Raw genomic sequence first — 24,968 nt, 5'->3', positions numbered from 1 at the left:
CTCAGTGGGGCTGGGATTCAACCCGCCCCCTGCCCTGCACCCCGGCCTCGTAGTCAGGCGACCCTCTAAGATGAAGCTCTGACTCCCAGATGGCTTGGGCCAACCCTGACAGGAAATTAATCAGCCCTTTGGGCGTCTTTGCAGGTTGCTAGGATACTGGGCGTTACCAAGGAGATGCAGACCCTAATGGGAGTCCGCTGGGGCATGGAGCTGCTCACCCTCCCCCATGGCCGGCAGCTGAGACTAGACCTGCTGGAAAGGTAAGGTGTGCACCAGGCCACGGCTACCTTACGGGCTGTCCCAGGGCTTCTGACCACTCCTCCCATCGCATTAGCCAATCGCAGCCCCTTGGTACTCGGCTCAAAGCCAGCTTCATTTCCTAAAGACTGCAGCTTATCGATCGGTTTCTTTTCTCGTATACCCATGTCCATCAACCTTGGCCCCGCCCACCATTGCTGTCCACTGTGTTTATTCTAAAACTCTGCCTTTTGGATTTCGCCCGTCAATTACAAGCCCCTCCTCCTGGCATCCCAATCCCGCCCCTAACTTATACTGTCCAATTGGGCTCCCTTCGCCTTTCCTGTACTCTGACTGCGCCCCTTATCCTTACTCTGTGCTTTCGGGCCCAGCCCCGCCGTTTGTCACGTCCCCTCTGATCCGACCTCTCTCACAGGTTCCATACCATGTCCATCATGCTGGCGGTGGATATCCTGGGCTGCACAGGCTCCGCGGAGGAGCGGGCAGCGTTACTGCATAAGACTATCCAGCTGGCGGCTGAGCTGCGGGGGACGATGGGCAACATGTTCAGCTTCGCCGCGGTCATGGGCGCCCTGGAGATGGCCCAGGTACTGCGGGATCCGCGGGGCATCCACTAGGCTGTCTGCTCGAGGCCGGGGCGCGTTCTCCCCGGGGTGGGGTGGGGGCGGTAGGAAAGACTGTGCATGGAAAATACAAGAGCTTCCAGAGTCTCTAGGCTCCCTCTGTGAAAGACCCACCAGGAGAGTCGAGTCCTCCCAGGTGTCATGATCTGATCCTTTCTCTGGGCCTCTGTTTCCCCACCTGTAAAATGAATTAGAAACAGTGAGGTTAAAGAATATACAGTGTGTTGGTGGGGCGGGGTGGAGTGTGGGCTGTCGAGATGGCTCAGCCTTTAAGAGAGCATACTGTTCTTGCTAGAAGATGCAGGGTCCATTCCCAGTACCCATGTTAAACAGCTCACAACTGCTTATAACTCCGACTACCCCTTCTAGTCTCCACAGGCACTTGCATGCACATGATGCACAAAAATACAATAAGGCACACACACATGCACATAAAAAAGTCATTTAAAAAAATAGAACATATAGCCAGGTGGTGGTGGCGCACACCTTTAAACCCAGCACTCGGGAGGCAGAGGAAGGCGGATTTCTGTGAGTTTGAGGCCAGCCTGGGCTACAGAAAAGGTACAACGGTACCTCCAGGGAAGGTACAAAGCTACACAGAGAAACCCTGTCTCGAAAACAAAAACAAAAACAAAACAAAACAATAGAATATACAGTGGGACCAGGTTACAACTCAGTTAATCCAGTGCTTGCCAAGTATGGATTTGATTGCCAGCACCTCATAAACCAAGTGCTTGTAACCCCAGCACTCGGGAGGTAGAAGCAGGGGTATCAGAAATTTAATACATGACACCCTGCTTCCAAACAACTAGGACATACAATGTCTATCATTTGATGAGCTTTCTGCATGCTCGCTTCCACACAGCACTCCACTGGTGCTGATCCCTCAATCAGCCTGTGAGGGAGGTCCTGTATTGTCCTATCTTACAGCGTGGGCATCTTAGGCAGAACGTTACCAGGGGAGGTTACACAGCCCAAAGCTGAGAGTTAGGATTTGTAAAATGTGTTACAATGGCTTCACGGATGACATGAAAGACAGTTTAACACCGTTACCCATTTCACGAGTGACAGCCAGAAAAATAATCATTATCCCAACATCTGGGTGTTCATTCAGTGGGGTGGCCTGTGGCCAGCTGCCACTGGAGGCTCCTTCCTCAGCCAGTCTCTAATAGTCTGGTCTTCCCAGATCTCGAGGCTGGAACAGACATGGGTGACCCTGCGGCAGCGACACACAGAGGGCGCCATTCTGTATGAGAAGAAGCTCAAGCCTTTCCTCAAAAGCCTCAATGAGGGCAAAGGTACTTTATGGTCCATCTTGCTGTGTGAGTTTGCATAGGCTTCAACCTTCTCTGGGCTGCTAAAGTCTTTCATGGGGTGGCGAGGGTGAGAGCTTGATTTCTTTACTTTTCCCTATGGGGTAGCCAGGTACGTCCTGTCCATATCCAGGGTGGGGTCACCAGGGAAAGAAGGGACTGTCCCATGTGACCTCCGTGCTCCTCCTGGGGCCTCAAGAATCTCTGGGGCTGTAGTGGGTGGCAGGGTCTTCGGGTCTAAGTGCACGCTGCCCCTCTCCACAGAAAGCCCTCCACTGAGCAACACCACGTTTCCACACGTGCTGCCATTCATTACTCTATTGGAGTGTGACTCTGCCCCCGCCGAGGGTCCTGAACCTTGGGGCAGCACAGAGCATGGTGTGGAGATTGTGCTAGCCCACTTGGAGGCCGCCCGCACTGTGGCACACCACGGAGGCCTTTACCACACCAACGCCGAGGTCAAGCTGCAGGGTGAGTAGCTGCTGGGTCCCAAGGATTCTGCCCTCCCTGGCTTCCCCTGTCTCCAACCACTGACATTTTCCACACCTCAGTCGTGACTCCTGGCTCCCTAATCTAGTCTATCTCGTCACTCATGCATTCCAGAAGCAGTTGTTGGTGAGGCCATCAAGTGAGGTGAGCTGAGAGACACTGGCCACCTTTGCCTTGGGCCTCGGTGCTCTTATCCAGGAAGTAAGCCGCTGTCTTTCCACAGCTGTTTGCAAGGTGCCCAGTCAAGGCCCAGGACGAAGACAGACCTGCCTAGTCTTCAGGGAGCCTTGGCTGGGGGAACATAGAATTCTGGGAAAGGAGCAGAGAAAGTAGCTTCAAACAATGTCTCTTTTCCTCCTTTGGGCATTATTCAGACCACAAAAAACCCAGAGGGCGCACACCTGGTATGCAAAGCCCTGGGTTCAATCCCAGCACTCAGAGCATCAGTAGTTCAATATCACCCCCAGCTTCATACTGAATTCAAGGCCAGTCTGGAATGCAGGCAGTTCTCTGAGTTCAAGGCCAGCCTGATCTACATAGCAAGTTCCAAATATATAGGGAGACTATCTCAAATAATAATAACAATAACAATAAAGATTTAGAAAATTACCCACTTGCCCAGAGATACATGGTGTGAATATTCTAGTTTATCTTTTTCATCTTTTTCTTTTCAGAAAGAAAAGAATTCTATGTACTTTAAAAATATGTTTCTTTAAAAAAAGTAACTTACAGAAAAACATAAGAAGGATCTTCTGAGATCTTCCCCCAAATTTTACCTTTTTTTTTGGTCGGAGCTGAGGACCGAACCCAGGGCCTTGCACTTGCTAGGCAAGCGCTCTACCACTGAGCTAAATCCCCAACCCATATTTTACCTTTTAAGGGCTGAGGTAGCTGAGAGGTTGAGTATTTGTTTATACACAAATACTAGGTCCCACCCCCAGCACCACCCACACATGTACACACGCCAATTATTGTCTAGTCATTTACAAATCATGAGTTGCAAATAGCTGAAGAAAGACTAGGTGCCAGCTGCCAGGCTGTGTTCTCCAGTGTATTTGGTTGGGTCCCTGCAGGGCTAGGGAAAGATCCCTAAGAGTGAGGCCAGAAGGATGTGAAGAGACCCCTGACCATGTGCTCCCCCCACCCCCACGCTTACTCCTGCAGGGTTCCAGGCCCGGCCAGAGCTCCTGGAAGTGTTCAGTACAGAGTTCCAGATGCGTCTCCTCTGGGGCAGCCAGGGTGCCAACAGCAGCCAGGCCCGGCGCTATGAGAAGTTTGACAAGGTCCTCACTGCCCTCTCTCACAAGCTGGAACCTGCCATCCGCTCCAGCGAGCTGTGACCCCGGAGACCTTGCCTCTCTGCAGCTGCGGGCAGCATTGGGGGCAGAGGGGCTCAGGACTTTCCCCAGAGCACCACAGGGACACTGTGATCAGCCCAAGAATGTTCTGGGTTCAGCTCCAGGATCGCCCTTGCACTTCCAGGGTCCTGAATGGACTCCGAACTCCAGCCTCCCATCACACGCACTGAGTCTCCCTTCCAGAAGGACAGGAACCTCTGTTCCTCCCACCGGCTTCCGCTGCCCCCCATTTCCGCAGAGGTTCCCTGTTTTTGAGCCATGGGAGGCTCCCCACCCCTCTTCCTTCCTCTAGGTCTCTATCTGGCTGTAAATAAGTCTGACCTGTAAATACATGTACAGAAGCCATGTCTCTCTTTCATATAATAAACTTTAATGGCTCTTTCTTCTGTTTTTCTTCTGTGAGGCCTGGGTCAAAAGAGGCCCTTTTTCTCAGGTGAACGGTGAAAAACTTCAACAGATACCTGGCTAGTACCAAGGACTTTCCATAGTATACAGGGAGCCAGGGTTAGGGCAGGCGAGAAGCCACTCCCTGATCTCCAGAGCTCAGGCAGTCAGTCCAAGCCAGTGCAGGAAGTGGGGCCCACTCCTCACTCTTCTCTGAGCCCAGGGCCTGTCCAGAGAAGCCATAAACAAGCAAGAAGCCCAGAGTCTGGGGTAAAAGAGCTCTTAGAAGTTAGGGTTCTAGAGAGGTGGCTCAGTGGTTAAGAGCATTGGCTAATATTCCAGAGAGCTCAGGTTCAATTCCCAGCACCCACATGGTGGTTTATAATCTCTAACACCAGTCCCAGGGGATCTGATGCCCCCTTCTGGCCTCTGTGATTATCAGACACACTTGTGATGTGCAAGCAAAACACCCATACACATAAAATTAAATTAAAAAAAAATCTTTCAACTGGGTGTGGTGACTCACACACTTAATCCCATCACTTTGGAGGCAGAAGCAGGCAGATCTTTGAGTTCAAGGTCAGCCTAGGCTGCATAGTGAGACCCCCGACACCTCAAAAAAATCTTTTAGAAAAGGATCCCAATTTCCTTTAGAGACTGACACCTAGTGGGAGAAGAGACTTTCTTGAGCCACAGCAGCAGAGTAAGCAAGAAGATGGGGGTGAGGACCCCGCTCAAGCCTCAGACCTCAGGAGCCTGTTCATTGGATTCGAGACAGTGTAGTCGCACGCTTTTAAATCCCAGCACCCCGGAGGCAGAGGCAGGCAGATCTCTGAGTTTGAGGCCAGCCTGGTCTACAGAGCGAGTTCCAGGACAGCCAGGGCTACACAGGGAAATCCTGTCTTGAAAAATGAAACAGAAGAAAGAAAAGGGAAAGTTACACTTTTCTGAATTACTCAGACTTATGAAACTGCATTACTGCCTTTTAATTTGCTTTTTATCCATTTAGTCCGTGTGTGCACGTATGTGTGGAGATCAGAGGACAATTTGCAGGAATTGGTTCTCTCTCTCTTTTTTTTTTTTTTTTTTTTTTTTTTTTTTTTGGTTTTTCGAGACAGGGTTTCTCTGTGTAGCTTTGCGCCTCTCCTGGAACTCACTTGGTAGCCCAGGCTGGCCTTGAACTCACAGAGATCCACCTGGCTCTGCCTCCCGAGTGCTGGGATTAAAGGCGTGCGCCACCACCGCCCGGCTGGTTCTCTCTCTCTTTTTAAAAGAATTATTTATTATGCATACAGAAGAGGGCCCAGATCTCATTATAGATGGCTGTGAGCCACCATGTGGTTGCTGGGAATTGAACTCAGGACCTCTGGACGAGCAGTCGGTGCTCTTAACCTCTGAGCCATCTCCCCAGCCTGAATCGGTTCTCTCTTTCCACTAGGCAGGCTCTGGGGATTGACCCCAGGCTTGGTGGCAAGCGTTTTTACCCACTGAACCATCTCACGGGTCCTGCTGACTATTTTTTGAGCCAAAACACTGTGACCACATTTCATTGAGTATCACCATCCCTGGATATAGCAGGTGTTACAGGACATGTACGGCACCTGACACTGGCAGAGAGAGGCTCTCAAAAAGCTGTTCTAAGTGAGCACGCTTTTGTCACATAAATTTTTTTAAAGAGCTTGGAAAAGGCGCTCAGCAAAGTGTAAGGTTCCGCACAAGTTTTTGTTATTGTTGCGTCACCCTCTTAACAATCCTTTATTCTTTCTGAGGTAAGGTGACGGCCCCTAGTTACCCGTGACCATGGAAACGCGGACCACAGCCTCGGATCGGGCGGTTCGCGGGCTCCCCCTGGAGGCCTATTTCCAGTACTGCTGCTAGACAACGCTTCGGGCTTTAGAGAAGCTAGGAAGGGAAGACGGGAGTTGCAGGCAATGGGCGTGGCTGCCGCGGAGCGGTGCGCGCCGGGAGTTGTAGTTTACAGGTTCTGGCAGTGGGCGGCCTCAGACCGAAATCGGGCCTCAACCGGATGGCGGTTGCTAGGCGAGGCTGCCGGCCCTGGGGCTCGATATTCGGGCTGCTCGCACTGGTCTTGGCCACCGCCACCGCCTGGGACGTGGCTTCTCTGCGCTGCAGCTTCGGCTCTTTCTGCGAATGCGACTTCTGGCCGGACTTGCCGGGTGAGGGATGGGAGCCAGGGCGGAGGGGTGGGCAGCCGGGAGCTCGCAGGGGGCCGAAGCAGCTGCGGCCGGGACCGGCGGGGGAGGGGGCGGTCAGAGAGCCTCCGGCAACAAACCTGAGGCAGCGGTTTAGGGGTGCCCTGTGGAGAGAGGCCTTTGACAGCGGGGCGCCCGGTGGCTCATGGAAGGCCTCCCTTGAGCGAACTTGTCGCCCGAGGAGAAACCTGCAAATGGCCCGGGTCTGAGCTGAACCTGGGGACAGCTGGCGCTCACTCGGGGCTGGTGCAATCCAGAGACCCGCCTGGAGGGGGCGCTGCCGCGCCGGCTCTTGCTGAGGTGGCTGCCCCTGTCCCTCGTTTGGACAAATACCCCCGAGGTCTCAGACATGCCTTTCCCCTTGAACCTCTGCCTTGATGGGCTTTGGGGTTTGGGGGTTGTTTTGTTGTTTTGTTTTTGAGACAGGGTTTCTCTACGTAGCGCTGGCTGTCCTGGAACTATGTAAACCAGGCTGGTCTCAAACTCACAGAGATCCACTTGGCCCTGCCTCCAGTGCTGGATTAAGGGTTTGTGCCACCATGCCCGGTTGATTTCTCTCTCTCTCTCTCTCTCTCTCCTCCCTCTCCCTCTCTCCTTCCCTCCCTCCCTCCCTCCCTCCTTGGTTTGTTTTGAGACTGTGTCTCACCATGTAAACCTTCTTGGACTGGAACTCATTATGTAGACCAGGCTGGTGGCCTGGAACTCAGAGATTCCCCTGCCTTTGCCTCCCAAATGCTGGGATTAAAGGCCGGTTGGAACTCACTATAAGCCCAGGCTAGCCTTTGATTAGCTGGAAAATTGCTGCCTCTGCCTCCCAGATGTTGAGATTATAGACATGAGTCACCAGCCCTGTCATCTGTTTTGATATATATTCCTTCTGTGGCCCTAGGTCTGGAATGTGACCTGGCCCAACACCTGGCTGGCCAGCATTTGGCCAAGGCCCTGGTGGTGAAGTCACTGAAGGCCTTTGTACAGGACCCGGCCCCCAGCAAACCCCTGGTCCTTTCCCTGCACGGCTGGACAGGCACTGGGAAGTCCTACGTTAGCTCCCTGCTGGCACGGTACCTCTTCCAGGGGGGCCTTCGCAGCCCTCATGTGCACTACTTCTCACCCATCATCCATTTCCCACACCCCAGCCACACTGAGCAGTACAAGGTATGATGGATGTGCCCGGGATCCCTTCCCTCAGTTCTAATCCAGAGAGGGTTCCAAACCACACAGCCAGCTGGAGCGTCAACCTTCAAAACCTGTACGGAACAGAGCTTGCTCTCTCGGATACAGGGGAGGAGGCATTATTGGCACCTGTGCTGTGCACCAGAGACTTGAGGACTGTCCAGGGCAGACATTACTTACAGAGTACCTGTGTCTGCATTCTCAGGCCCCCTGCTCAGAAAGCACTCCCTGTGACTGCCGCCTCTGATTGCTGTTGCTCCTCGTGTCTTAGCTGCCTACACCGTGGGGCAGGCTCAGCATCCCATGGCACAGTCAGTAGCTGTCACGAACAGACAATTGGGGCACGTGGATTTGTGTCCCTGCTCTCCTGTTGACTGGCTGTGTGACCTTGGACAAGTCCCTGCGCCTCTCTAGACTACCCTTTTACCATCTGTCTCAAGGGGTTGGTGTTCTCTGGAAACACAGATCATCTCTCTGGGGATTTTACTTGGTTTGGGAAGAAGTTGGGGGTTGGGGGCGTGTCTTACACTTCTTTGGAACTCCTGTCTCTACCCCATAGAAGGATCTCAAGAGCTGGGTCCAGGGGAACCTCACTGCCTGTGGCCGATCTCTCTTCCTCTTTGATGAGATGGACAAGCTGCCCCCTGGCCTGATGGAAGTCCTGCAGCCCTTCCTGGGCCCCTCTTGGGTTGTGTACGGGACCAACTATCGCAAAGCCATTTTTATTTTTATCAGGTATTTCAAGCAGGCTGAGTGGGGGACACTGTCAGAGGTCCGCTGTCAGCTTGGGCCTGTGACCCCAGCAGGGTACTCTTCCCTGGAGCCCTCACAGGCTCTCCCAGCTCCTCACACTGTCCCAGTGACTGGAGAGGTGGCTGACTACCCCTTAGACACATCCTCAAAGCCCTTCTGGGCTCTTTTAGATCCTTGCTTCTGTGTGGATCCCTGCCTGGTCATCCCTCTGGGAACTGAGAGGACACAGGCCTGGGAGGAAGGGACCAGTGACCCCACCCTCTACCCCAGCCCTGTTTCCAAGCTGTGACTCCTTAAGACAACCTGCTGAGCCTCTGAGCTCTGTCCTCTGCTTCTGAATCTGGATCAGTGCTAATGCTCCACTGCCCTCTTGGGGAAAGCTAGGTAAAGGGTACATTCATAGATAAAAGGATTCTTTGGCCCGAGTGTGATGGCACACACTTGTAATCCCAGCACTCTGGACCCTGAGTCAGGAGGGTGGCTTCAGTAGCAAGACACGCTGTCAACCCCACCCCCCAAACTGTTTTGTGAATTGTAAAGTGCATGGGGATGTACATGTTATGGAGACTTGGTTGTCATAGGACCTGGGGGGAGACGGAAATGGGCTACTTTGCTTCCTGAATCATGTTAGGTGTTACCCTCTAGTCCCTCAGTGAGACTCAGCTTGGATTCCTGTGATTTTAGCAATACTGGTGGCGAGCAGATCAACCAGGTGGCCCTGGAGGCATGGCGCAGCCGCAGGGACAGGGAAGAAATCAGCCTGCAGGACCTGGAGCCAGCAGTCTCCCGAGCTGTGTTAAACAACCCTCGCCGTAAGTGGGCCTGGGACCCGTCCTTGTGGGGCCTTCACGCATGTGGGCTGGACCCCTAAGTCTGAAGCATTGTCCACTGCCCGTAGATCTTCCCCCAGGCTTCTGCATGCGAGCGCGCGCGCGCGCGCGCGCGCGCGCGCACACACACACACACACACACACCCCCGCTCTGTGACCTGAACCGGGCATATAAACAGCCCGACTCCTGCAGCTTGCACTACACCACCACTACCCCTAGGGGGCATGAGCTCCCGACTTGAAAAGCTCACCATGCCTTCTATGCCTACCTGCCCTTCCTGCAGATGGCTTCTGGCAGTCTGGCATCATGGAGGAACACCTGCTGGATGCTGTGGTGCCCTTTCTCCCTCTGCAGCGGCATCACGTGCGCCACTGTGTACTCAATGAGCTGGCTCAGCTGGGCCTGGAGCCCCAGGAGGAAGTGGTTCAGGCTGTGCTGGACAGCACCACCTACTTCCCAGAGGATGAACAGCTCTTCTCCTCCAATGGCTGCAAGACGGTGGCCTCCCGAATCACCTTTTTCCTCTGAGGACCCCAGGTGGCATCATTGCCACCTCTGTCTAGACGGAACAAGCAGGAAAGTCCTGGGCGTCTCCTGAAGGGTTCTTTCCTAGGCTGGCTGGCAAGTGGGACCCAGAGCACAGAGTTAAGATGAAGAAAGGCCTGGAAGACATCTTCTCTGGGAAACTCCTGGGCACCACAGAACTGCACAGCAGCCTTGCCTTGCCGTAGTCCTGCAGCCTGAGCCTTCTCAATGTGAACTGTAACTCAGGACAAAGGCTCGTGGCTGCTCCATCAGGGGCTTTTACCTGCACACCTTGCCTGGCTCCATGGCCAGATCGCAGCCTGTGGCTGGACCTGGAAACCCAGCAAGGCCAGACTGGAACCTCACAGTTTCACCAAATGGAGGGACTCTAGCTGCCAGCCTGGATTTCAAAGTTTTAATTTTGTACAAGAAGAGAACAGGGTAATAAACTTAGCCATAGGATCGGGACATCGACCAGGATTTCTTGTTGCGCTTGGAGGAGGCAGCTTTTCTGAAAGCTAGGGTGTTGGGCAAATCTGTTCTCTCCTTTTCAGGGAGCAGCAGAGTGGCTAGGGGTGGGTGAGAGCTCGGCCTTCCTGGGGCTCAGGCTCTGGTCCTGGGAATTCTTGGGTTTGCTGAGATGTGAACTCAGGTCCAAGATGGCGTCAGTCCTGCTGGAGCTTGTCGTTGTGCTCTCAGTGGAGCTTGAGGCCTCCTCCGCCTTGCTGGGCCCTGAACTCTGGCCCTGGGCCTCACTGGACCTATTCCCGCCCCTGCCATGGGAAAGGAGGGTCTTGCTGGAAGTCTTTGCTGATTTCTGGCTCTTGACTCTCCAGCTCTGGGCACGAACAGCCTTGGCTCTCCTGACCCTCTGCCTCGGGCTCAGGTCAGCCCTGTTCTTGCTAGACTTTGGACCCTCAGTGGCTTCTGTCACTCTGTAGCTCTGGCTGGGGCCCTGTTTTCCTGGGCTCTGGGGAGGCCCTGTCTTCTTGGGCTTTGGCTTTGGGCCTTGGGGGGCCTCTGCCTTGCTGGAGTGGCGCCTTTGGCTACAGGGAGGTGTGGTCTCAATCACGCTCTGGTTTAGGTCAGAGAACTGGATGACCTTGGGAGCCCTGCTGAGGCCTTGGGTCGTGGTCGTCGTCGTGGCTTGTTTCCTGGGCTGTGAGGACTTAGGCAGTGAGTATTCAGACGATGTCACAGCTGTGTTGGAAGAACTCCAATACTCCTGACTGGTTGATGTCTCCGATACTAAGGTGCTCATGCTCAGGACTGGGCAAGTGTGGAGAGCAGCCATTAGGCCTGCTTGCCTCTCCAGGGGGCTCTGGGAAGAGGGGGCTTCTGGAGCCTCCCAGCTCCCACCAGGCCCTCCTCCATTGGCCTGGGCTGTGCACAGGATGAGTAGCCGCCTAAGCACTGCTCACCCACCCTGGCCTCTCTCCTGTCTCTCCCCAGCCCCGTTCTCCCATAAACCTCCGAACTCGGCCCCAGCAGTGCCCTACCCATCCCTGCTTACACACAGCTACCTCCTACTCTTCCTTCAGCTCCTTGACGTCCACCATGAGCTCTTGAAAGGTCTAATCACACCCCTGCCCTCTGAAACCCAGCCCCATATGCCTGTCTGTCTGTCTGGCTGCTCCCCTAGCTGACGTAGGGTTCATCTCCTTGGACAAGGACTGGGCCACACATCACCAGTTGTTAGGCACAAGCCTGTCTCAGGGCACTTAGACCAGCACAGAGCAGATTGGAGACGATAACCAAATGGAAGAAAGGGGACTAACACTGCCACCCTGCACCAGGGAGCGCTGGGAACAGCCGTCTCTGAGGCTGCCACTCCACACCATGCTTTCTGGGGAGCAGCCTTCTTGCTTTGCCCTTTCATCCCTCTTGGCTGGTGACAGCAAAATGGGAGTCAACACCCGTTGGATACGTATGAGGCGTGTGACTTCGTTCAGGGACACTTAGTCCCTACCACATGCTTTGTGAGGTCAGGACTGTCACTTCTAACTTAAGAGACACTTGTGCAGTGTCAGAGCTATCCAGGGCAGAACCCAAGGTTCAGCATTAACCTCTGACCTCTCTGCTGCTTTGGTCTACTAGGCTTAGGAACATCAAGGACTTACTGCTGAAGACTGAGCCTGAGGAGGTCTGGTCCACGTAGCTGTCTGACAGGGATATCACCTTGCGGGGCATCTTCACCTATAGCAAGAGTCAGGCTGTGGAGCTGCAGATTGGGAGACCCTTGCACTCACAGCCCTGTGTCTGGAAGGTCACAGGTCGGTTCAGCCATAGTCCCCATCCCCCCCACTCCCCCCACTCCCCCCCCCCCCACACCTTCCCCAGACAGGGTTTCTCTGTGTAGCCTTGGCCTTGAACTCAGAGAGCTGCCTACCTCTGCCTCTAGAGTGCTAGGATTAAAAGTGTGTGCCACCACCACCCAGCTTATTTTCTACTTTTAAAAATGTGTATGCACAAGTGATTGTGTGTACACAAGAGTACAGGTGCCCACAGAGGCCAGAAAAGGACGTCAGGTCTCCTGGAGCTGGAGTTACAGGCAGTTGTGAGCAGCCCAGTGTGGGTGCTGGGAACCAAACTCAGATCCTCTACAAAGGCAGTGTTGACTTTTAATCACTGAGCCATGTCGCCAACTCCTTCCCCCCCCCCACTCTAGCAGTCTTTCTCTCAAGCTTAGAGTTCCTCACAGACTCTAGGATGGGTGGGAGCACCCAGGGAAGGAGACTGCAGGCCAGGGAGTAGTCAGGCTAGACAGGCAATACCTGTGAACCTTGGTTCACATGGGGGCCAGGCTTCTGCAAACTGAAGTGCTGAGCCCTGGAAATGCACGTTAGGAACTGAGGAATCTGTTTCCCACATTTCACTCTTTCGTTCCCAGTGGGGATACTTCTGCCATAACTACTTCTTTCTTTTAACATTTTTTAAATGATTCATTTATTCTTATTTTATGTGCATTGGTGTTTTGCTTTCATGTATGTCTGTGCGAAGGTGCCAGATTCCCTGGAACTGGAGTTATAGACAGTTGTGAGCTGCCATGTGGGTGCTGGGAATTGAACCCAGGTCCTCTAGAAGAGCAGCCAGTGCTCTTAACCACTGAGCCATCTCGCCAGCCCCATCACTATTTCATAATTCAGAGAACAAAGCCTCCAAGCACCTAAGCAACCTGCTGGGGCCACTTGTTGCTGAGGAGAGAATAGGTTTTGTATCCAGCAGGACTTGTGGCCTCCTCCACCCACAATGACATCTGTCGTGGGAGAAAAGGTAAAGCTGAGGGGCAGGGTACATACAGCAGGTGCCGCCATCCCCTTGACCCGGGCCTCTTCACGGTGCCCATCTCAGCTTATTTCCCACAGAGATGATGCCCACAATGACTTTAGTGGGTACACAGATGCATGTCTGTTATTGTCTGTTGGATGTGAGCTGGGAAGGACACTGGTAGAGCATTCACTACAACTGCATAACATCCTCGAACACAGACTTACTTGGTATTTGTTGACAGCAAAACAGGTTGATAGACAGGTGAGACATTCTTTGGGTGAACTGTATAAGTGTAACACTTAGGGGAAGGAGCCAGAGACAGGGCGGCAGGCCACACTTGTTCATTTAAAGCAAAGGCAAACCTCACATAGGGAGTTAGGAATTGGCACAGCCTTGTGCAGAAGTGGGGAGCCGGGCAGGGGCCAAGGAGGATGCATGCACCAAGGGCCTTCTGGGAGCTGAGAATGTGTTTGTTCCCCCGTGTGATGAGGCCGTGGAAGACGTAGTTTGTAAATTCAGCCAGCCCTTCACTGAAGACAGACACTGGAGTTCAGCTGTGGTGGTGCGTGCCTGCGGCCCGGCACTTCGGAGGCTACGGTGGGGGATGGCCAGCCTAACTGCATAAGGAGTTCTAGGCCAGCCGGGCTACATAGCAAGACACTGACTCAAAAACAAACAGGCTAGGGGCCAGGTGTGCTGGGCACGCCTTTAACCCTAGCCCAGGGAGGCAGAGGCACGCAGACCTCTGTGAGTCTGAAGCCAGCTCTGTTTTGTCTATAGAGTGAGTTCCAGGCTAGCTAGGGCTATGCAGTGAGACCCTGGCTTGAAAAGTAATGATAACAACAGACAGGGAAGAGAGATTAGTAGGTAAAGGGTTATGCAAGTGTGAGCACCTGAGTCGAAATCCCCAACACCTACATACGGTCTGGGATGGCTATGTGTACCTGTAATGCCAGAACTGGAGCAAGTGGAGACAGGAGGATTTTGAGGCTCTCTTATTCTCAGTAAGGTGCAACATGATAGAGAAGGAAGGACACCCAATGTTGTCCTCTGGCCTCTGGCCTCCATGTGGGCATGTGTCCTGCACAGACAACGTACAAATAACACAAGACACACACACATACACACACACACACACACATACTTTGTGTGCTTGTCCATGCTGTAGTCAATGAAAAGACTTCATGGAGAGTTTAGTAAGGAAAGCAAGGCACAAGTGGCCAGTGCTCCAAGCGGTGTGTGATCATAGCATCGTCTCTCAATCAGACGGGAGGCTCACAGTTCTAGAGACATGACATTGCCGATGCTCCCAGAGCACGTAGACGTCAATCACCTTTGGCATTGTAGTTCAGCCTTGTTGAGTGTCCCAGAACTTCTACAGGGAATCTAGCACCCTCCCCTCTCCACCTGGCTCTGCTGCAGCCACCATCTCTATGGGGAGGCCCTCATGTCCCATGTCACTTGGACCAGAGCTCCGGCCCCAGCCCCATGTGCTGAAGTTCAGAAGCAACTGTGCCAATGCAGAGTGACCTCATAGGAAGCAAATCTGTCAGGTGTGGTGGCACACGCCTTTAATCGCAGCACTCGGGAGGCAGAGGCAGGTGTGAGTTCCAGACCAGCCATGGCTACACAGAGAAACCTCGTGGGGTGGGTGAGTAGGTGAGGCCAATCGGACCCTGTCACTCTCCTGCTGAGAGGACAGTCACAGGGCACTCCTTGCTGTGTCTCCGTCTCAAATGAGGTCAGCCACACTAGGCTCCAAGGGTCTAGGCCCCAGCCTAAGTTCCTCACCTTTTTCTCTTCTGCTTCCTCTCTCTCGAGTTCCGTCTTATCTTCCAGGGTCTCATCCTGTGGGGTCTGGAAAATAGCCACTTCCTCTTCCGGGATCTCATTGAAAGGATGTTTCTTATTCCAGGACTCCACCAAGGCTCGGGCTTTCTGGCGCTCCATTAACCTCTGCCTGACAAGTCATGGTCCCAGGGTCTTTGATCAGTCTCTAGATCCAACCTGCTGTCCCCAGGGACCAGACAGCTGCAGGCCTTATGAGGCAACTAGATCAGAGGAGTTCTGAGTCCCCACCTGCTCCCACTGCTGGCCAGGGCTCCCACAAGCTTACGCCACAATGCTTTGTGGGTGGCTGGTCCTTGGACTGCTTTCTATTGTCTGACGCAGCTGGAGCCTGGCCAGATGGGCCACTTGGCTGTGAAGCACTTCTTCCACAGTCATGCCGGGGAAGAGGTTGTTCATCAGTGGGGCCATCTGCCAGGGAACAGCAGGGTTGGACGGTGAGGAGAGGGGTGGTGCTACCTTGCCCTAGGGATGAACAGGGAAGGCATCTGCAAACTTTCTAAACTGGGGCCTTTGCCCCAGAAGGAGCAGGCGACCGAGAGAAATGGACCGGTCCCTAATGGGGAGCAGGGCCTAGCTTTGGGGCAGCTGGGCCTGTACCCATGAGTCTCACTCTACACCTGTGGATGGAATGGAGGGAGGAAGGCTAGTGGGAGTGGCAGCTCATTGTCGCCAGTTTCTTTTAGGGACAGGAACAGCAATCAAGTGGCCAGGGCGTGGGCCTTTCTGGTTCAGCAGGAGCCCACCTTTGGTTGGTTGGGGTTCAGGAGCAGCACAGTGGCAACATCCTGGCGGGCCCCCAAAGTGTTCCGCAGGAGCTGTCGGCTCTTGGCCCTGTGCAGGTAGTACTGGGCTTTGTCAGGGTTGTGCTTTATGGCTGCTGTGAAGTGTTCCTCCGCCATCTGGAACTGCCTGAGGGACATGCCCAAGGCTGCCATGAGCTGGGCCACCCAGGAGCGGTGAGCACCAAGGAGTTGAAGGAAAACCAGGGCCTCTGCTCCCTCTCACTCCTGTTGGCCACACCCTCGATGGACTGGACACTTGAGTACTATAACTTTGGTATACCCTAATAGTTTTTGTTTTCTTTCTTTTTTCTTCTTTTTTTTGGTTTTTCAAGACAGGGTTTCTCTATATAACAGCTCTGCCTGTCTTAGAACTCACTCTGTAGACCAGGTTGACCTTGAACTCACAGAGATCCGCCTGCCTCTGCCTCCTGAGTGCTGGGATTAAAGGTGTGCGCCACCACCGCCCGGCTTGTTTTGTTTTCTTTACTTCAGTTTTTTGAAACAAGGTCTCACTATGTAGTTTTAGCATTACTGGGATTCAGTATATAGACCAGGCTGGCCTAGAACTCTTAGCGGTCCACCTGCCTCTGCCTCCCAAACACTAGTATTAAAGGTGTGGGCCACTACATCTAGAGCTAACATTTTTTGAAATGTGTATGGGTGTTTTGCCTGCATGTTTGGGAACCATTTACATGCTTGATCACTTGGAACTGGGGTAACAGGCGGCTGTGAGCTGCCACGTGGGTGCTGGGAATCAACAGAAGTCCTGGAGGGATCTTCAGAGGGAGGCTAGTGGGTGGGAAGGCAGGCCTTGAAAATACATTCCAAAACCCTTGGTGGTGGCGCACGCCTTTAATCCCAGAACTCGGGAGGCAGAGGCAGGCAGAGCTCTGTGAGTTCGAGGCCAGCCTGGGCTACAGAGCGAGATCCAAGGACAGCCAAGGCTACACAAAGAAACGGTCTCAAAAACAAACAAAAAAGACATTCTGAATCATATATTATTGAATATTTAATTTTTTCATTAAAAAGCTTTAATCGCTAAAATAATCAAATGAAAGTCTTTGTGGTGAGGATGTGAATAAAATCTGTCCAGAAGACAAGCAGCAGGTGGCTTTGGTGAGCCCATTCCCTGCCCACCACCCTCCTTAGCTGCGCTCTCTGACCGCACCCTCCCTGGCCACGCCCCCACTGGCCACGCCCCCAGACACCTGCGCGTCTGCTCACAGAATCCCATCTTCTCCTGCAGCACACCCATGCGGATGTTGGCTCCCTCATCGTGTGGGCTCAGTGCCAGCGCCTGCTTGTAGTCCGCCTCCGCGAAGGACAGGTTGCCCAGCTGGAAGAAGCAATCTAGGACCCGAGGGCGAAGTCTGAGTGCATCCCCAACTCCCAGACCAAAGCCAGGACCCAGCCTGGCTGCCTCAGGCATTAGCCAGGGTCTGACCACCCAGCTCACCCCCACGGTTGATGTACAGGCCCTTCTCATTCTGCTCATCCCTGATTGCCTTGTTCAGCAGCAGCACACCCTCCTGATAGGCACCCTGGGTGTAGCAGTGCACGGCAAAGTCGTTGTAGGTCAGCAGCAGCTGACGCTGTACCTTCTGCACCAGGCTGTCCTGGCTGTCAGTCACCATGTCCAGCGCCTTCAGGAAGTCTTCCACAGCTGGGTCGAATTGCTGGAGCCGTCTGTACAAGGTGCCCCTATGGTGGTGGACATGGCAGGTAAAGGAAGGATCAAAGCATCCTATTTGGCTAGAAGGCCACTGGCCACCCTGGGCGTTCTTATCCATGACCTTTGACTAACAGTCATGAATTCTGCCTCAAGCCCTCGGTCTGTCCTCTGGTACTGGTCCACAATTGCTGCCTGCATAACCTATTAGTCACCAGTATTTGTCATTTCTCAAGGATAGTTTCCCATTTTGGAAACCAGCTATGTGCTGGCCTGTATGTTCAGGACAGCTTTATGGAGTCAGTTCTCTCCTTCCACATTTATGTGGTTTCTGGGACTTGAACTCAGGTTGACAGGTTTGTTCCTCAGGCTACTTTATCCACTGAACCATCTCACATGCCCCTCTTCAGGCCTTCGTGTACACATACTTTAGCCAACTGTTGAGATGAGAAAACCAATGATTAGGGAGATTGAATGACACCAAATCCTTGGGGGACCAGATACAACCCCTAGTCTCTTGCCCTCCCAGCATGAACTACTCAGCAGGCCTGGCTGGGGTACTAGGATTCCCAGGTTATCATGGAGACTATGATATCATGACCCCAGTCGAAAGCAGGTGAAGGTTATTAGGGGCTAGAGAGAGAAACTGAGGCCGAGGGAGGGTCAGAGACTCTTCTGAGACCGTACAACAGATCTGCAGGAGGACCAGCCCCTCTCCACCCTGGTACCGGAAGAGGAAGAGGTTGGGGTCCAGGGGGTTGTTCTCAATGGCACAGCTGATGCGCCTCAGTGCGCGGTGCAGCTTGCCCTGCACAGCCAGGGTGCTGGCATCTTGGAGGGACTGCTTGGCCTGGTCCACCATCATCTGGAGCAGCCCTTTGGCCTGCGGGTGCGTGGGATCGAAGAGCAAGGCGCTTCGAAGGTCCTGATAGCAAAGCTTGGCCTGGAGGGGTGGAGGGGTGGCATGGTGGGGTGGTACTATCCCAGCAGTAGAGAAGGGCAGGCCTCTAGGTGACAGGCTGGCACCACACCATCCCTCCTGTGTCCCCTGCATTATTGTTCTACATTTCCAGCCTCTTGAATGAGGCAGGAAGTGTTGGGGGAAACCCAACCCCAGCCTCAACATTAATAGCTCCTTTCCAGGTGTGACCTCAGTGAAGCGGGTCAGCATCAGTGGTTTGTGTTAATGTCATCTCCGAGCAGAAGTCTGTGGAGAGGGCACTGTGCTGCTGCTTCCTCCTCCTCCTGCATTCTTCCTCCACCCCCTGACCTTTACACCAACAGCAGCTGTGACCAAGGACAGACTGAGGTCTGGGGATGAGCAGAGAACATCCCTAGACAAAAATGTCTTCCACTGCTGTGCAGGTCGGCTGGCTGGCCCACAGTCTTAGCAAGTACCCCTTTCTCCTTTGGGTTTGGTTGGAGGGCACACTGGGAGGGCTGGGCAGTGGTGAGGGAGCGGCTGAGGTGGGCTTGAGCTGGAGAACGACTATATGGCCTTGGTCAAGTCACCTCAGGGCTGCTTTATTGTTTATGTTCCAAGAGTTCCCAACAGTCTTGGGGACGAACTGGACAAAGATCTGGGTTCAGAACAGCCTTTCACAGGACAAGAGTGGACGTGGGAGTGAGCAATAAACAGTGATGATGAACACACTCGTGCCTGTGAAGGGGACTCCACAGAGGCCCAGCCTCTGACTAGAGCCTGTCTGGGTGCCCTTACTCAGCCACTCCCTCTCCTTGCCTGGTGAAATGAAGTGAACCTGCCGGCCCTTTTCCTCTCATCCTCTCTGGCTCCTCCCCTTCCTGGTGCCAACACCCAGTTCACCTAGAACGCTGCACACTGTTCTGGAGCCTCTTTCCTCCATTGGATCCTCACTCCCTCTCCACCCTCCTCCCAACTGAGGCTCCACAGCTGGCCCCATCCCCGAGAGCTCACTGCCCCGGGAACACTCTAGGAAGACTGCAGGCCCCTCCTCTCCGCCTCCATTCTCCTTAACCTGCTCCCTGCCAGCCTGTATCCCTTGTCCCCAGCTCTTCCCTGTACTCTGTACCCATGCTCAGCCCAGCAGGGAGGCAAGGAGCTTTAGAACTTCTCCATGTCTAATCCCAGCACAGGCAGGCGGAGCTCTGAGTTCGAGGCCAGCCTGCTCTACAGAGTTCCAAGATAGCCAGAGCTACACAGAGAAACCCTGTCTCTAAAAAACCAAAAGAGCCCCCCACCCCCCCCACCCCCCAAAAAAAGAAAGAAAAGGGGAAAAAGCAAGGCAGGGAGACTGCATCAGCCAATGTCTATGGTGTCCTGGATGCCACACAGCTGAGGGCTGGGGACAGTTACTGGCAGAGCGCTTCCCACTCAGGCTTGAGGACCGCAGTTTGGATCCCCAGAACCCAAGTCTCAGTCAAGACTCTAAGTCACAGGGATAGCGTGACACACTCACTCCTGCCCCTTTTGTGGTTGCCACAGAGCCTAGTGCAGTGCGACACAAAGCCAGGGCTGGGTGACGAAGGACAGCTATCTCAGTAGGCAGGGCCTTGGGCTCTATGTGGACTGATGGGGATAAGACTTCCAGCTGGCCTTGCCCCTCTATGATCTTGGGGCACACTGGAGGCTCCAGCCCACAACCCCTGCCCTGCCCACTGTTCACTACCTTCTGGAAGAAGTTGTAGATCCGGGCCCGGAGAATGTAGACATCAGCACTGGCCCTGCCTTGCTTCACCTCCCTGGTGATGAGTGAGAGGCAGTCCTGATGCCGCTTGAGGGCCAGCAGGCAGGCTATGCTGGGGGCAAAGGGCAGGCGTGTACTCAGCCTGGGGCAGTGAGGGGCAGGCTGCTGGGAGGGGAGAGGCGCCTCGCACTCACCATCGGTAACTGAAAGAAGGGTTCTGGGGCTGGAGGTCAGAGGCCTGCAGGAAGACATACAGGGCTTCCTGGAAGTCACACAGCTCATACAGGCACTGGCCCTGAGGAGACAGGGACTGTCAGTTCTGCTTATAACTCCAGCTCCAATGAACTCCACAGTTGGCAGAGGATAGGGAGAGAAACCTGGACAGAGACTTCAAGAGACTGAGATGGAGATGCAGAACTTCGCAGAGATACCAAGAAGCAAGAGGAACACAGCAGCACACAGCTAATGAGACAGAGTGGGGCAGTGAGTGAGCGTGCTAGGCCTCTGGCCAAAAGTCTGGCACTCACAAGCATCCCCCTTTCAGACGAAGGAAAGAGGCTCAGAGAGGTGAAGTGACTTTCTCGGGGTCACACAGGAAGTGGGAGGCAGGACACAGTTATTTGAGTGCCTCGAGGGGTCCCCTTTCTCCTTCTCAGGTATGATTGTTTGGTTAGATAGTGATTCACACTGTAGCCCACACTGGCCTGGAACTATGTAACCCAGGCAGACTTTGAACTCAGGACAATCTTCCTGCCTGTGTCTGGAGTGCTGGGACTGTAAACCTGAGTCACCACGTCTGGCCCAGTGTTTCTTTTCTATTACATTGATTTATTTTGTGTATGAGTGGGGGCAGACACCTGTGGCAGCACATACGTGGAAGTCCTAGGTAACTTGCAGGAGTCAGTTCTTTCCACCATGTAGGTCTCAGATAGCAAACTCAGGTTGTCAGATTTAGAGGCAAGCACGCTTATCTGCCGAGCCATCTTACTGGCCCCTGAAGCGCCTCTGTAAGAACCGGATGATTTCATGTTCTGTGGTACTGGGGCTCTAACTCAGGCCCCTGTTACGCTAGGCAATGATCTACCACTGCTGTGCCCCAACTCAGCTTCTACCCAATCAATATTTGGCCTTCAAAACAACAAAAACAGACATTGCTTGGTGGTGGTGGCGTACACCTTTAAATCCAGCACTCGGGAGGCTGAGGCAGGGGGATCTCTGTGAGTTCAGGGTCAGCCTGGTCTACATAGAGAGTTCCAGAACAGCCAGGGCTGTTACACAGAGAAACCCTCTCTCAAAAACAAAAACAAACAACAAACAACAACAAAACAAAAAACAAACAAACCAAAAAATCCCCAACCCCCCAAAGAACAAAAGTGGACACTGAGGGTAGCGAGGTGACTCAGTGGTAAAGGTGCATTGTCACCAAGCCTGATGACCTGAGTGTGACGCCCAGGACCCACAACTGACTACGGCATGAATAAATAAATGTAAAAATAAATTTATTGTTTCAAGGTTAATTTTAAGCAATGAACCTTTCACTTAGTACTAGGCACAGTACCCAGGGCCCCCTGTAGGTGAGGTAGGCATCCTGCCTCTGAGCTACACCCCACCAGTACAAAGCAATCAAATTTCAAATTTCGTTGTTATACTTGCCCCATTTTGACAGCTCACCATTTCCACGCGGCTGGTGGCAAGCCTCCCAGACTGTGGAGAGCGGCTCCTGTCCTCGAGGCAAAGCTCTATTGAGACACCCCTAGCTGTCTAAAACTAGTAAGTCTGTGAGGGGGCAGCAGGTGGGGGGCACAGACACGAGGAGTCCCCAAGCACTCAGATCTGATTCCAGAAAGGCTCCAGACAGCTGGAGGGCAGGCGAGCCTGCGGCTGGCATAAGGTGTGCACTCCTCTGGGTGGGAGCAGCCCAGGCACCTGTAGGTAGAGCACAAAGGCCAGCCGTTCCAGGTATTTGGTATTATCTGGTTGGTAGGAGTAGGCCCTGCGCAGGTTCTGGAGGGCAGAGGAGAAGTCACAGAGTTGGATGAAGGCCTCCGCACGGAAAACATAGAAGTCTACCTGAAGGAAAGAGACCCAGGCTGCTGTGTCTTCTCCACCATCTGCCCCTCAGGGCAAGGAGAGGGAGTGTCCGGCTCCTCAAGCCTTAAAAGAACTTGGTGGTCCTGGGAGGAAGGGCCTAGCAGGTGTGCCCGTGAGGGAGGAGCTGCCAGTGGCCGTTCTGACTCACTCTCCTCTTACCAGTTGGGGGTCCAGGTGGAGGGCACGGGAGAAGTAGAGGACGGCCATCTCCCAGTCCTCCTGTTCTAGGCACATGTGGCCTTGGTGATAGCTGTGAGGACAGGAGAGTTCAGGCAGCGGGGCTGGCCTTGATCTTGGACCAGCCCAGGACATTCTCTGGGCTACAGTGGGGCAGGTGGGAGGGGCGGGCGGAAGTGGAGAGGCTGGAAGAGTCAGCAGAGTTCCAGGGAGGGCGGGCTGGCGTTTTTTGGGGCTCTCTCCACTTTTTATCCATGAGTGTTCTGAGGCCCAGAGAGGGACAGCAGCCAGCTCAGGGCTGCATTCCCCCTTAATGGCTGTGTGGGACAGGAGCCTGGGGCTGGGGACAAGGAAGTCACTTACTACTCCTTGACTTTGACAGGCACTGTTGACCCGGTCATCCTTGCTTTCATATCACTCACGCTGTAGAACACCTGGCTGGTCCCGAAAATACGTTGCATGGTGTTCTCTGGGGTTTCAGGAACCTGTAGCTTTGGGATTTTCTGTGAGTGAGCATTGTCAGGTTCCTAGAACCAAAGCAGGGGCAGTAAGCTTGGAAGGCCTCAGGGAGCACCCCACATCACTCCTACACTTTCCCCAGGGACTCTGCCTGGTGGAGGAGGTGTGGGGAAGGCCCCTGGTAGAAGGAACATCCAGTCTGGGGTGTGACTGTCCTCCAGACGTCCCACATTTCTCTAGCCCTGCCTCTCTCCCTCTCCTGTGGTCAAGATGAAGAGATAAGAGTCCTCACAGCCACTGCAGCCCCGGCCCTCTCTCCTCTTGTGTTATAGCTGCCCATTGTTCTCAGCACCCCAGCTCAGACCCAGCTCCACATCTGGGCTCTGAGATTCCTTGTAAATCCCCCAGTACTCTCACACTCAGCTGGACACAACTGAGCAAGCACTTCCCCTGACTTCTCACTTCTGTGTGGTTACCCTCCCCATCATCCGTCCGTCACCAGAATCAGGGACCTATTATCATCTGTCCATCCTCCAGCCCCGTGTTTCACTTCTCAAAAGCTCTCCACTTGGGCTGAGCAGTGGTGACACACACCTTTAATACCTGTGTAGAGCAAAAAGGGCCAAGGAAAACACACCATGCCCCTGACTAGACCCTCTGGAGACCTGGGCCAAGGAAAAACACCCTGACCCGGATTTGACCCCAGGACCAGGGCTTGAAATCCCACCAATCCCTGACCTGGCCCCCAAAGTCAGACTGCAGAATCCCACAATCTCTGAGCATGAAATCCCACTAATCACGGAACATTAAATCCCACCAATCTCCGAGCTTGCTCCAGAATCAGGGGACAACACCCCACCAATCCCAAGCCACCCTGGAAAGCGCCACCCACCCCCAGCCTTATATGAACTCTGTATCCTGTTTAGTTGCTGCTCCTCACCTCGAGGCAGCCACACTCTCACGTATCTTCCCTTCCCAGCAAATCTCTTAGTGAGGGTTGTAGTGAGGTATGACCCTTTTGTGGGCTGGGGAAACTTTCCCCTAGCAGAGCAGAGTTGTTACACTCCAGGGGACCTAAGCAGAGCTGTAACACTTTGCTGGAGCAGAGCGGAGCAGAACTCTAATACTTTCTGTTGTTAACACTTGCATTGGGGAAACCTTTCCCTGGAGCAAAGCTGTAAGCTGCCATGCTTACAGTGACTTTATGGTCACTGCCGACTGCCAGGATACTTTACCATCCGAGTTCCAGAACTTACAACCTGCACTTGAGAGTCAGAGGCAGGCAGATTTCTCTGTGTTAGAGGCCAGCCTGGTCTGTATAATGAAAACCTGTCTATGAAAAACAAAACAAGCCGGGTGGTGGTGGCGCACGCCTTTAATCCCATCACTCAGGAGACAGAGGGAGGCGGATCTCTGAGTTAGAAGCCAGCCTGGTCTACAGAGCGAGTTCCAGGACAGCCAGGGCTATACAGCGAAACCCTGTCTTGAAAAACCAAAACAACAAACAAACACAGAACAACTACAATTAAGAACTTCTCTGCCTTCTCCTTTTGGAGTAGGCGGCCAGTCACCCTTCTCCCCTCCCACACTGCAAACGATGAACTCTCCTAGGTCCCCTGAAGGGCTTGGCCGGCTCTGCCTCAAGCCTTGCTTGTGGCCCTGCCCTCTGCCTCGGCTGGCTTTCCCCTTCTCAGCCCTCACCTCGCTGTTGTCTGTCATGACTGGTTTCCAGACGGACCTCTGGGCTGAGCTAACTTCCTGTTTCCCTGCCTTCCTTGTTGCTAGGCACCAGCTTCAGGATGCCCAGAGGCTCCGCCCATTTGGCCACGCCCCGACAGTCAGTAGAAACATCACAAGGCCGGGCGAGGCCTACGTCAAGGAAAGAATCTGCGAGCTGTGCAGCTGTGCGCGCCGAGCTGGGCGGGGTGAAAACGTAGGGAGGCGCGGGCGATACCGGGTGACGCGCCGCCGTGGAATGCACCCGGAGGCCCTCCGTGCCTGCGCCCCCGCCCACTTCCTCCCCGCAAAAACATGGAGGCCGCCGAACTCGGCCTGGATTGGCCGTCGCTGGACACGTGGCGAT

The 24,968-nt window shown here is 53.9% G+C and overlaps 3 protein-coding genes across 18 annotated transcripts in view; 2 read left to right on the top strand and 1 right to left on the bottom strand.

Annotated features, from left to right (window-relative positions):
* Nucleotides 1-4,423, top strand: part of Sh2d3c (SH2 domain containing 3C) — a 35,209-nt gene extending 30,786 nt beyond the window's left edge. For all 3 annotated transcript variants that reach the window (XM_052724257.1, XM_052724258.1, XM_052724259.1), the window contains 5 exons: nucleotides 145-260; nucleotides 674-845; nucleotides 2,068-2,179; nucleotides 2,459-2,665; nucleotides 3,848-4,423. In XM_052724257.1, the coding sequence (XP_052580217.1) occupies nucleotides 145-260; nucleotides 674-845; nucleotides 2,068-2,179; nucleotides 2,459-2,665; nucleotides 3,848-4,023 (783 nt within the window). In that variant the 3' untranslated portion in view covers nucleotides 4,024-4,423. The remainder of the gene's footprint in view (nucleotides 1-144; nucleotides 261-673; nucleotides 846-2,067; nucleotides 2,180-2,458; nucleotides 2,666-3,847) is intronic.
* Nucleotides 4,424-6,341: 1,918 nt separating this feature from the next.
* Tor2a (torsin family 2 member A) lies at nucleotides 6,342-10,388 on the top strand. 5 transcript variants are annotated; one of them, XM_052723108.1, is made up of 5 exons: nucleotides 6,398-6,602; nucleotides 7,528-7,793; nucleotides 8,371-8,546; nucleotides 9,249-9,380; nucleotides 9,679-9,781. In XM_052723108.1, the coding sequence occupies exons 1-5, from the start codon at nucleotides 6,452-6,454 to the stop codon at nucleotides 9,779-9,781; spliced, it is 828 nt and encodes a 275-aa protein (XP_052579068.1). In that variant the 5' UTR covers nucleotides 6,398-6,451. The 5 variants fall into 5 exon arrangements, with proteins under 5 accessions (XP_052579066.1, XP_052579068.1, XP_052579065.1 ...); XM_052723105.1 differs by having other exon boundaries at nucleotides 6,399-6,602; nucleotides 8,374-8,546; nucleotides 9,249-9,376; nucleotides 9,679-10,388; XM_052723103.1 differs by having other exon boundaries at nucleotides 6,400-6,602; nucleotides 9,249-9,376; nucleotides 9,679-10,388.
* On the bottom strand, nucleotides 10,322-24,861 carry Ttc16 (tetratricopeptide repeat domain 16). Of its 10 annotated transcripts, none has more exons than XM_052723090.1 (14): nucleotides 24,587-24,861; nucleotides 22,790-22,953; nucleotides 22,409-22,499; nucleotides 22,085-22,228; nucleotides 20,353-20,453; nucleotides 20,141-20,270; nucleotides 18,221-18,435; nucleotides 17,280-17,524; nucleotides 17,032-17,173; nucleotides 15,785-15,950; nucleotides 15,307-15,449; nucleotides 14,982-15,150; nucleotides 12,041-12,116; nucleotides 10,322-11,189 (listed from the first exon to the last, which is right to left on the bottom strand). In XM_052723090.1, the coding sequence occupies exons 1-14, from the start codon at nucleotides 24,602-24,604 to the stop codon at nucleotides 10,471-10,473; spliced, it is 2,523 nt and encodes an 840-aa protein (XP_052579050.1). In that variant the 5' UTR covers nucleotides 24,605-24,861; the 3' UTR covers nucleotides 10,322-10,470. The 10 variants fall into 10 exon arrangements, with proteins under 10 accessions (XP_052579050.1, XP_052579051.1, XP_052579053.1 ...); XM_052723091.1 differs by having other exon boundaries at nucleotides 20,141-20,265; nucleotides 22,085-22,224; XM_052723093.1 differs by having other exon boundaries at nucleotides 24,624-24,861.
* Nucleotides 24,862-24,968: the final 107 nt, after the last annotated feature.

The sequence above is a fragment of the Peromyscus californicus genome, unplaced genomic scaffold (assembly GCF_007827085.1).
Source record: "Peromyscus californicus insignis strain IS unplaced genomic scaffold, ASM782708v3 Scaffold_7__1_contigs__length_154581171, whole genome shotgun sequence".
Lineage (NCBI taxonomy): Eukaryota > Metazoa > Chordata > Mammalia > Rodentia > Cricetidae > Peromyscus > Peromyscus californicus.
Note: the sequence above shows the minus strand (reverse complement) of the source record. Positions and strands in the feature narration are given on the sequence as shown.

Coding starts and splice junctions, on each gene's coding strand:
- Tor2a (XM_052723103.1), top strand. CDS start 6,452: ATGGCGGTTGCTAGGCGAGGCTGCCGGCCCTGGGGCTCGATATTCGGG. Junction 6,603..7,527: donor CTTCTGGCCGGACTTGCCGG/GTGAGGGATGGG, acceptor CTGTGGCCCTAG/GTCTGGAATGTGACCTGGCC. Junction 8,547..9,248: donor GCCATTTTTATTTTTATCAG/GTATTTCAAGCA, acceptor CTGTGATTTTAG/CAATACTGGTGGCGAGCAGA.
- Ttc16 (XM_052723090.1), bottom strand. Junction 20,454..22,084: donor CCTTTGTGCTCTACCTACAG/GTGCCTGGGCTG, acceptor CTGTCTCCTCAG/GGCCAGTGCCTGTATGAGCT. Junction 20,271..20,352: donor CCTTCTTTCAGTTACCGATG/GTGAGTGCGAGG, acceptor CTTTGCCCCCAG/CATAGCCTGCCTGCTGGCCC.